Here is a 10,953-nt window from a genome sequence, read left to right as displayed (position 1 = left end):
TTTTGCCATTCAATTATGAGCAACTCTTGTTCCACAAACTGCAGAATTTACGTCAAGGGAATCGTACGGTTGAAGACTATGCTACTGAATTTTTTTTATTAATGAATCGTGTGGAAGTTAGAGATTCAGAACAGCAGTTGATCGCTCGTTTCATTGGAGGACTTCGTCAACAGATTCAACACACACTCAATCTGTTTCACCCTCTTTCTCTTGGCGAAGCTCATCAACAAGCAATCACCATTGAAACACAGACCAAAGGCAATTTTTCGGGTTGGAGTTCTTCCCGTCTGAATCGCCAACCAAACCCTGCTACTCCTTTTGCACAAGAAGTCACCGTTCCTGTTCAAGCCAAAGAGACAGCTATTGTTCCTGTTGACGCGAACCGACCAGTACGTACTGGAACTCTCCGTTGTTTTGCTTGTGGAGAACCGGGGCATCGTCAATCAGCCTGTCCGACGCGTAACCGTCGTGGTTTATTACTTGATGACACTGGCAACGATGTTGAGGTAATTTATGATGATTATCCTGACACAACAGAGGATTTGCNTAGCTACAAACCAGTTCTTACGCTGCGCCAGGTTGGTATCAGAGCCAGGTTACGATCTGTAACCATGCCGCGACCTAAGAAAGAAGTCCAGCCAAGTGAGGGAGAGCTTAATCGCCAAGCCATCGCAGAACTTCGAGCTCAAGTTCAGAGCTTAGCAACGGTGGTTCAAGCGATGAGTTTGCGTAAAGCGGCTCCGGAGGAAGACAAAATTTTTGACGACGATGACAAAACAGAGTTTGACGAGAATCCTTTTGGTGAAGAAAAGGTGAAGCTTCTTCGTCAAAACGGAGAAGATGATAATGACGGGAGGTGGGAATCAAGCTTTAAGCTAGAGATTCCAGAGTTTCATGGAAGTTCTTCACCCAAAGACCTTTTGGATTGGTTTGTCACAGTGGAAGAAATTCTGGAGTTTAAACGTGTACCTTTAGAACGTTGTGTGCCTTTGATTGCGATCCGTTTTCGACAACGAGCTGCAGCGTGGTGGGCACAATTGAAAACAACTCGGTCACGTCAGGGAAAAGAAAAAATCACATCATGGAGCAAGCTTCGTAAACATATGCAAAAAAAATTTTTGCCATTCAATTATGAGCAACTCTTGTTCCACAAACTGCAGAATTTACGTCAAGGGAATCGTACGGTTGAAGACTATGCTACTGAATTTTTTTTATTAATGAATCGTGTGGAAGTTAGAGATTCAGAACAGCAGTTGATCGCTCGTTTCATTGGAGGACTTCGTCAACAGATTCAACACACACTCAATCTGTTTCACCCTCTTTCTCTTGGCGAAGCTCATCAACAAGCAATCACCATTGAAACACAGACCAAAGGCAATTTTTCGGGTTGGAGTTCTTCCCGTCTGAATCGCCAACCAAACCCTGCTACTCCTTTTGCACAAGAAGTCACCGTTCCTGTTCAAGCCAAAGAGACAGCTATTGTTCCTGTTGACGCGAACCGACCAGTACGTACTGGAACTCTCCGTTGTTTTGCTTGTGGAGAACCGGGGCATCGTCAATCAGCCTGTCCGACGCGTAACCGTCGTGGTTTATTACTTGATGACACTGGCAACGATGTTGAGGTAATTTATGATGATTATCCTGACACAACAGAGGATTTGCCAGCCGATGATGGTACATTGTTGATGATGAGACGTATATGTTTAACTCCACGAGCTGAGGATGAGCATCCTCAACGTCATAACCTCTTTCACTCTCGGTGTACGATTGAGGGCAAAGTTTGCAAGTTTATTATTGATTCGGGAAGTTGTGAGAATGTTGTGGCAGAAGTTGTTATCAAAAAGCTTAATCTCATTTCAGAGCCTCATCCATCACCTTACAAGCTTGCATGGTTAGACCAAGGAACAGATGTTGTTGTCACACGGCGGGCGTTGGTGTCTTTTTCTATTGGTAATGCTTATAAAGATCAACTCCATTGTGATGTCCTACCTATGGATGCTTGCCATCTTCTGTTGGATCGCCCTTGAATTTATGACAACAAAGTTCAGCATGATGGATTTTTAAACACCTACAGTTTTCGCTTCAACAACCGTCACTTTACACTGCAACCTTCTCTTCCGCTAACACACAAGGTTCCGTCTAACCCTGTCTTAGTTTTGAGGCATGCTCCTTTTGAATCTGCATTACGAGAAGAGGGAATCGTAGTTGTTCTGCTTTCCACCTCTGTTTCGACTGCCGTTACACCTAACATTCCTGTCGGATTTCAAGCCCTGCTCCATGAATTCAATGATGTCTTTCCTGATGACTTGCCACCAGGCCTTCCTCCTCTTCGTGACATTTAACATCGTATTGATCTAGTACCTGATGCGGCTCTTCCTAATCTCAGTCATTATCGAATGAGTCCAAGTGAACACGAAGAGCTACGAAAACAAGTCGAGGACTTGGTTTCTAAGGGTTTTTTGCGTGAAAGCTTGAGTACTTGTGCAGTGCCTGCTCTCCTTATTCCAAAAAAGATGGTTCCTGGAGGATGTGTGTTGATAGCCGCACTATTAATAAAATAACGGTACGCTATCGTTTTCCTATTCCTCGACTTGATGACTTACTTGATCAGATCGGTGCAGCATCTGTGTTCTCCAAGCTAGATTTAAAAAGTGGATATCATCAAATTCGTATACGTTCGGGTGATGAATGGAAAACGGCGTTTAAGACACGAGAAGGGCTTTTCGAATGGCTTGTTATGCCCTTTGGTTTATCAAATGCTCCTAGTACCTTCATGCGTGTCATGAATCAAGCTCTCCGACCATTCATTGGTAAATTTGTGGTGGTTTACTTTGATGATATATTGATCTTTAGCTTGTCTTTTGATGATCACATCCGTCATTTGCGTGAAGTTCTCTTGGTTCTTCGCCGTGATAAACTCTTTGCTACGATGAAAAGTGTGAGTTTGGTTCACGTCAAGTCCACTTCTTGGGCTATATAGTGTCTGGTGATGGATTAGCTGTGGATCCTAGCAAAGTATCTGCGATACAATCTTGGCCTGAACCTAAGACATTGTCGGAAACACGTAGCTTTCATGGCTTGGCTTCGTTTTATCGGCGTTTCGTCCCACACTTTAGTAGTGTGATGGCCCCAATTACAAGTTGTATTCGAGATGGCACCTTTGTGTGGACTCCGGAAGCTTCCGTGGCGTTTTCTTTAATCAAAGATAAGCTCAGCTCGGCTCCCATTCTCGCACTGCCTGATTTCACTATGGTCTTTGAGCTTCATTGTGATGCTTCCACAACAGGAATTGGCGCTGTCTTAAGCCAACATACTCGCCCCATTGCTTTCTTTAGCGAGAAGTTGGCTGGTGCGCGTTTACGTTATAGCACCTATGACATTGAATTTTATGCAGTTGTTCAAGCTGTCAAACATTGGCGCCATTATCTTTTTCATAAGGAGTTTGTTCTTTATACCGATCATGATGCTTTGAAGCATCTTAGCAGCCAGGACAAAATTTCTTCTCGTCATGCTTCATGGGTAGCCTACTTGCAACAATTCACTTTTGTTATTAAGCACACTTCAGGGGTTTCTAATAGAGTCGCTGATGCTCTTAGCCGGAGACATGCGGTGCTTGCAGTCTTACACGTCTCTGTACCGGGATTTAGTACGTTCGCTGATCTCTATGTTTCTGATCCCTTCTTTGGGTGTATTATGGAAGATGTTCATGCTGGCCGCTCTTCTGCTTACTCCTTACATGATGGGTTTCTTTTTCGTGATTCTTGTTTATGTATTCCGGATTGCAGTCTTCGTTTACAGCTTATTGTGGAGATACATAATGAGGGTCATGTGGGTGGAGATCGTACTCTCCACCTTGTTTCTTCATCTTATTTTTGGCCGTCTCTCCGTCGCGATGTGGAACGTTTTGTTGAACGTTGTGTGATATGTCAAACGTCCAAGGGTCAAGCTACAAACGCTGGTCTCTACATTCCTTTACCTGTGCCTACTCAACCATGGACCAATATTAGTATGGATTTTGTCATGGGTTTACCGCGAACGCAACGAGGTTTTGACTCTATTTTTGTGGTGGTTGACCGTTTTTCTAAGATGGTTCATTTTATTCCCTGCAAGCGTACTATTGATGCTGTTCAAGTTGCTACACTTTTCTTTCGTGAGATTTATCGTCTTCATGGATTGCCATCTTCTATTGTCTCGGATCGTGATTCCCGCTTTCTTAGCCATTTTTGGCGGTCTTTGTGGAAAATGATGAACACTAGCCTTGATATGAGTTCAGCATATCACCCACAAAGTGACGGCCAGACTGAAGTCGTTAACCGGTCACTGGGTAATTTACTTCGTTGTTTGGTGGGTGAATCTATTCAGTCGTGGGATTCAAAGTTGCCCCAAGCAGAATTTGCTCACAATCATGCACATAATCGAAGTTCCGGGTTTAGTCCTTTTCAAGTGATTTATGGTATGATTCCTCGTGGTCCAAGTGATTTATCTACACTTCCAGACCGAACCCGTCTTCACGGAGATACTACAACTTTTGTGGATGCCATTCAAGGAGTTCATGCTGAAACTAAGCAACATTTGGAAGCCTCGACTTCACAATATAAAAAATCAGCTGATGTCCACCGTCGTAGGCTTGTTTTTGAAGTCGGTGATCTTGTTTGGGCTGTTCTTACGAAGGATCGTATGCCTGCGCGTGCGTACAACAAACTCAAGGCAAAGAAGATTGGACCGTTGGTAGTTCTTGAACGTATCAATGACAATGCTTACCGTTTGCATTTACCTGCAGATCTCAATACTTCTGATGTCTTCAACGTCAAGTATCTGTCTCGTTTTCTTCCTAAAGACCATGAGCTCAATTCGGGGTCGAATCTTTCAAACCCGGAGGGACCTGATGTAGCGACATCTTCATGACTTCTTATTCAAGGATCAAGGATTTATTGGTGCTTTAGTATTTCCATTTTATGTTTTCCTTTTCTAAGTAAACTTCTATTTTAGCTAGCCTTACGTGTCTAGGGTTGGTGTCTCAAGGTCGATTGTGACCTCGCCTATATAAGCTTTTCATCGTCTCTTTTAATAAGCAGTTTTTGATAATTAATAAACGAGATTTTCTCTCAACCCGTGTCTTGATTCGATTAGTTTCATCAAAAACAGGAAGTCGGTCTCAAGAGATTTGCACAAATCTCTTGATTGAGCGAAGTAGGTCTCAAGAGAATAACTTAATTCCCTTGATTGAGCTACAAACCAGTTCTTACGCTGCGCCAAGTCCGCGACAGCAATCAAACTTGAGTTTAGGCAGCATCTTCCATGAGACTTCCATTGTTTAGACAAAACACTCGTGGCTATGGAAAGTTTGGTAGGAAGCAGAGACAATATTTGCAGAATTAGAGCTTCAGGCAACTCACTGATCCTGTCCTCATTCACAACACCTAGAATATTCATGTTCCCACCATCTCTTTTGCTGTCAAAATCCAAAACGAAACAAGATTAATTAAAAGATGAGTTAGATTTTGAAGCTTTAATTATTACACTTGTAAGAAACCCTAAAAACAGACAAAAGAGACTAACCATCGTTTCATTGGATTAGAATTTTGTTGAAATCCCCTTATTCTGTTGAATTCTCGCACAAACAAGACATGCGCTTCTTCGACCTCCAAACGCAGAAGAGAATCAGAGGGTTTCCAACGAGACTCCGTAGAGAATGGGGTATTTTGTTTTGTTTATTGTTTTGGGTTTCTAACTAGCTTATATATATAATAATCATAAGCAATTTTTTTTTTTAATGATAAAATTAAAGTTCAAAATATTATTTTCATTATAATTTTGCTATATTGACTAAATAACGAGTATTGTTGTTGTTTCATTAAATCCAAAACCAGATGGATTCCGACTAAAACTTGAACCGAAGTACACGTTTGAAGTCTTGGCGTCTCGCAGTATAAGAAGAAGAATTTTGGATGATACATGATACGTGCCAACAAAGGAAACTGTCAATCATGTCTGTGCCCTCTCAATCATGAAGATGGTAGAAGAGAACATCATCCTTTGTTTCTTCTGAAGAAGAAGATATGGCTAAGTCTTGCTCAAGATTTTAAATGGATCAGTGAAGATATAATTAAGCATTATTAACCTTTGCGAAGACATCAGATTTTGGAGTTCCAAATTTCATCTCTGTAAATTTATCCATAATCAACACGATGAATCAAATGAAACAAGTTTCAGGGAATAGAGCACTCAACCAGAGCATAGAAAACCAAACGAAAATCAAGCTTAAACCAACTACGTAACAAAAACTGATTTTTCCTTGTTGGGGACATAAGAACGGATCCGCAATCTCGTAAGCTCCAATGTTACACAATGTACAGTAGGTTCCATTAAAACCAACCAATGCGGTTTATCTTTCGTAAAACTTAACCGTTCCTCAGTGTGACACTCTTCTAGCTGGCAGAGATACCGTAAATGCTTTAGAAGATTGTTGTCTCAATGATTCACCCATTCCTAGTAAGCTCCTTGCCCCTCGGATTTTGTAAATAACAATGTCCTTTTGGTCACATCAATTCACATTTTATCCCAAAAAAACAAAGAAGAAAGAAATTCACATTTTGTTGAGAGCTTTAATGATCTCTATAGACTCCATTTTCTTTTCACGCTGTAATTTGGTTAAATCCCTCATTGTATAATAATAACTATGTTTCATATCAGGCTTAATAAAATATTATTTTCGTCTAGAAAACATTAAAGTAACATCATAGTAAAAGTGATTTGTGAAACATGCAAGACTCTTTTACTAACAAACAAAATTCACTTGACCAGAAGAAGGCTGGCATGATGAATTCGAAACCCCTGACCACAATTTTTAACTCCTCAAGAGTCTCAAGTCCCTCGTCCAAGTTAAGGCAACAATCATTCAGGAAAATATTTTGATAATTGATTCCATTTCTTAAAGGCCAGACGATCTCCCTTCTTGAGCCATTCCTCATAACAACAAGGGGAAACTTGATTTATATTTTAAATTAATAAGCCGCGATAATCAAAAACCTATGAATTCTATAAATGACAGCATTTGCAATTGCCAAAATCTTTATTTCACCTAAACAGAATTTAGTTTCCTAGAAACCGGTTGAACAAAAAACATAGTTAAATGTTACCTGTGAGAACAAAGATTCCTAATATGTTTCATTTGAACAGAAGCTGGCATGAACTCGAAGGCCTGACCACACTATTTAAATCCTCGACCATCTTATCTCTCTTTTTAGGATCAGTGATGGGTTTTGATGAGGAAAAAGTTGCTCTTTTCAAACGTTTTGAGTTACTTAGAATATATTTCGCCACTTTGATCTCCTCTTCTTGTTTCCATTCGAAGCCTATCCACTTGAATGTCTCGAGGTGAGACAACAAACATTCAGGAACATTCTTTGGTTGATTCCATGTTCCAGGAGCTGGGCTTTCTTTCCAACCCATAGGCTAAGATCAATGAGGGGGAAACACATGCAATGTATCTTATTATATTAAATTATCAAACCTTAAAACCTAGCTGGAAAAATTGCTGATGGATGAACTATATGCTTACGTGCATGAGCTTTAGGACTTGCAATTTAGGAGATCTATCAAGCATGAGGGTAAGTAGATTCCACCACTCTGCATGTGTATGTAGCTCCAAATATACAAGCTGATAGAAGGTGCTGCCGGTGGAAAACTTGACCTGTGCATGAGTCAGAATTAGCACATAAACAATATAATAACAAAACTAAATTAATTGCAAAGGAAAACCTGAAAGATGTACCATCAAGGGTGGCAATTCCAAGGACAGACGTTTGACCGAAGTTAGAGATTCCAAAAGGTTCTCATTGATTATCTTAGAGACAACAATGATCTTTGCCTCCACCAGCTTCCTCAAATTCTCAATAAGACAAAACTCAAGACCATAACCACAAATCTCAATATCCAAGTATTTCAAAGAGGGAGCATTTATCACATAGCCCGCAAGCGGCTCAAAATAGCTGTAATTATAAAATTTTAACCTCTGTAAAGATGGAACTGCAATAGTGAAAGCCTTCACACTGTTCTCTAGTATTCCTTGCACTTCCAAGTTTTCGAGATTAGGGCAGCCAGATAAAAGGTTAATAAATGATTCATCGTCTTTGAAGTCCACCGTGATAAGCTCCATAGTTCTAAGAGATTTTAGACAAAATGTTGAAGGGACATCTATATGAACATTAGAAGTGAGTCTTAAAGTTTCTAGTGTTTCACAGTTGTACAAGCATCTAGGAAATCTGAAGCATACTTTCCCATCGTAACATTGAACACCGAGTACCAGCTTACGTACATTGCGGGAAAGAGCAATTCCAATCAATACTCCAGTATCCGTTTCGTCACATTTATCTAACACAACTGAGAGATGAAAACTATGTAGAACGGGAGCCTTGTGTGAAAGCAAAGTCTTGAAAACGTCCTTTAAAAACGTCCCGAGTTCACGGCTGTGATAGTAAGATTGGTTAGAACGGAACGTGAGTTTAGGCAGCATCTTCCAATGAGAGCGCCATTGTTTAGACAAAACGCTCGTGGCTATGGCCTCTTTTGTAGTAAGCAAAGACAATATATTCACAATCAAGGCTTCAGGCAACTGACTGATCCTGTCCGCATTCAAAACACCTTGATTATTCTCATTTTCACCACTCTTTTTACTGTCAAAGCCAAAATCGAACAACACAAGTTAAAAGACACGAATTGGTTTTTGAGTTTCGGAAAATATTGATGCTAACCATCGTCTTTCTTTTCTTTTTGACAAAGAGATATACTAACCATCGGTTCATTGCTCAAGCTTGAATTTAAGAATTCTGTGTTGACTGTTGCTGTTTAATTTAAAGCTTTTTTCCAAACAAAGACGGTGCTGCTTGAATTGAATAGGTAGCGTAGCGGAGACGAAGATGTTAGACTGCGGACGTTAGGGTTTCATAACTCCCAAAATAAAACTCTAAATCTCCCAAAATTCTGAAATATTAAAATCTCAGCAAATCTCCTAAAATCTTCTATTCAATACACCCCCTTAATCTCGTCCGTAATATTGAACCGTCATACTGAATTAATCTAAATTTACTAAAAATTAATATTTTAATATAATATGCACAAAATAATACTTAATTATACTAAAAATCTATAATACAATCTAAAATAATATATTATTTTTTATTAATTATAATTATTCTATCCAAAATCATATAAAATCCACAAAAAAACTTGAACGGAACTATTTATACACCAAAAAAACGAAATAGCCAAAGCTACTCAAAATAATAATAAAACTAGGTAATAACCCGCGGAGAACCGCGGGCTGAACATTTTTTTAATAAAAATTTGTAATAATTTATTTTATTATAATGTTATTTATAATAGTTTGTGATTAAAAATTTGGTTTGCTTATATTATAATTTTTGTATTTAAAAATGTTTTTTGAAAACCTGTCAATAAAACATTTGTATATAATAAATAAAATTGTTTAAACCTTTGTCAACTAAACACAATCCTAAATAACATGTAAAAAAGAGCAACTAAATATAGCTTGTAAAAGTTTTAAAATGTCTCTTTGAAAACAACATTCATTGTATTTTTCTGTGGCTTCATTTTCTTGTTTGTAATAATTTTAACCTATAGTAAAATTTTTTTTTGATAAAATTTATAGCTGTATATTTTATTCGATTTGGTTTTTAAAATCTTACCTGTTAATTTTTTAAGTATGAATTAGTTTGATTCTAATAGATTTTTTTTTACTTTTCTACAATTTATTTTATTTGATGTGTTCCCGATTTTCATTTTTAATTAATTTTATTGATTTAATTAATTAATTAATCTTAAAGTTTTTAATGGCAATTGAATGTAATTTTTACACATTTTAAGGTTAGTTTCATATTTGCACTTCTCAACTAATATAGTAGGATAAAATTTGTAGTTGTAGATTTTATTTGATAAGATTTTTAAAATCTTAGTTGTAAATTTTTTTTTCTAATACGGATTAGTTTTTATTATAATAGATTTTTTTGTTACTTTTCTACAATTCCTTTTATTTAATGTATCCCCAATTTTTGTTTTTAATTACTTATATTTATTTAATTAATTTATTAATCTTAATTAAGTTTTCTAATGGCAATTGAATGTAATTTTTTACACATTTAAGGTTAGTTTCATATTTGTACTTCTCAATTAATATAGTAGAATCTTTTCACAAAACCCTTAACTATAACCAAAATGTTTTAAAAATTCCCTCCTACATGGTTTAAATCCTTCATGGTTTCATCTATTTTAACATTTTTAAAATACAGTTTTTTTTTGTATCTTTATGGATTAGATCAAAATTAAAATATATAACTCGATTCAATGATGAAAATAATACTAGTTTTTTTATATGTTCATCCATCGATATTCTAATATATATATATATATATATATATTTTATCATTAACAATAAATATAGTAACTAATAAATATCGTGATATTCATTGAAATTCTAATCATTTAAACTGAAATTATAACTTTAAACCAAAATTATTTAAAATCAAAATTTAATAATATATATTATATTTTAGTAAAATTTTTTATTCAGTTATTCTTAATAAAATATACATAATTATAATTCTTTAAAATTCAACACCTATTTATTTAATAACTGACTGTAAATGTTTACAAATACAATAAAATATATATAAAACTTTAATATTTTACTGAAAATAACGAATATCAATTATTTTATAATTTTATATAAGATATAGAAAATATTATTCCCTGGTCAATCCTAGTTGATAATAAATTAATAACTATGTTTCAACTAAATTTTAATATTGTTTTTATGTTTTTCGAAAAAAACAATCATTAGAAACTAAGTACTGAAGTAACAGACACACTCTGTTATTAAGAAAGGAAAAAGAAACTTCATTTGAGCAAAACAAGTTTGCATGATGAATTCGAAAC

General features: G+C 36.7%; 1 protein-coding gene and 1 pseudogene across 1 annotated transcript; both read right to left on the bottom strand.

Moving 5' to 3' along the window:
* Window positions 1-5,570, bottom strand: part of LOC104715019 — a 9,549-nt pseudogene extending 3,979 nt beyond the window's left edge.
* LOC104715018 (putative F-box/FBD/LRR-repeat protein At4g13965) lies at window positions 7,168-8,804 on the bottom strand. The gene is made up of 4 exons (XM_010432476.1): window positions 8,794-8,804; window positions 7,775-8,675; window positions 7,562-7,693; window positions 7,168-7,455 (listed from the first exon to the last, which is right to left on the bottom strand). Exons 1-4 carry the CDS (start codon window positions 8,802-8,804, stop codon window positions 7,168-7,170), a joined length of 1,332 nt encoding a protein of 443 aa, XP_010430778.1.

This window comes from Camelina sativa, chromosome 9, assembly GCF_000633955.1.
Source record: "Camelina sativa cultivar DH55 chromosome 9, Cs, whole genome shotgun sequence".
Lineage (NCBI taxonomy): Eukaryota > Viridiplantae > Streptophyta > Magnoliopsida > Brassicales > Brassicaceae > Camelina > Camelina sativa.
Note: the sequence above shows the minus strand (reverse complement) of the source record. Positions and strands in the feature narration are given on the sequence as shown.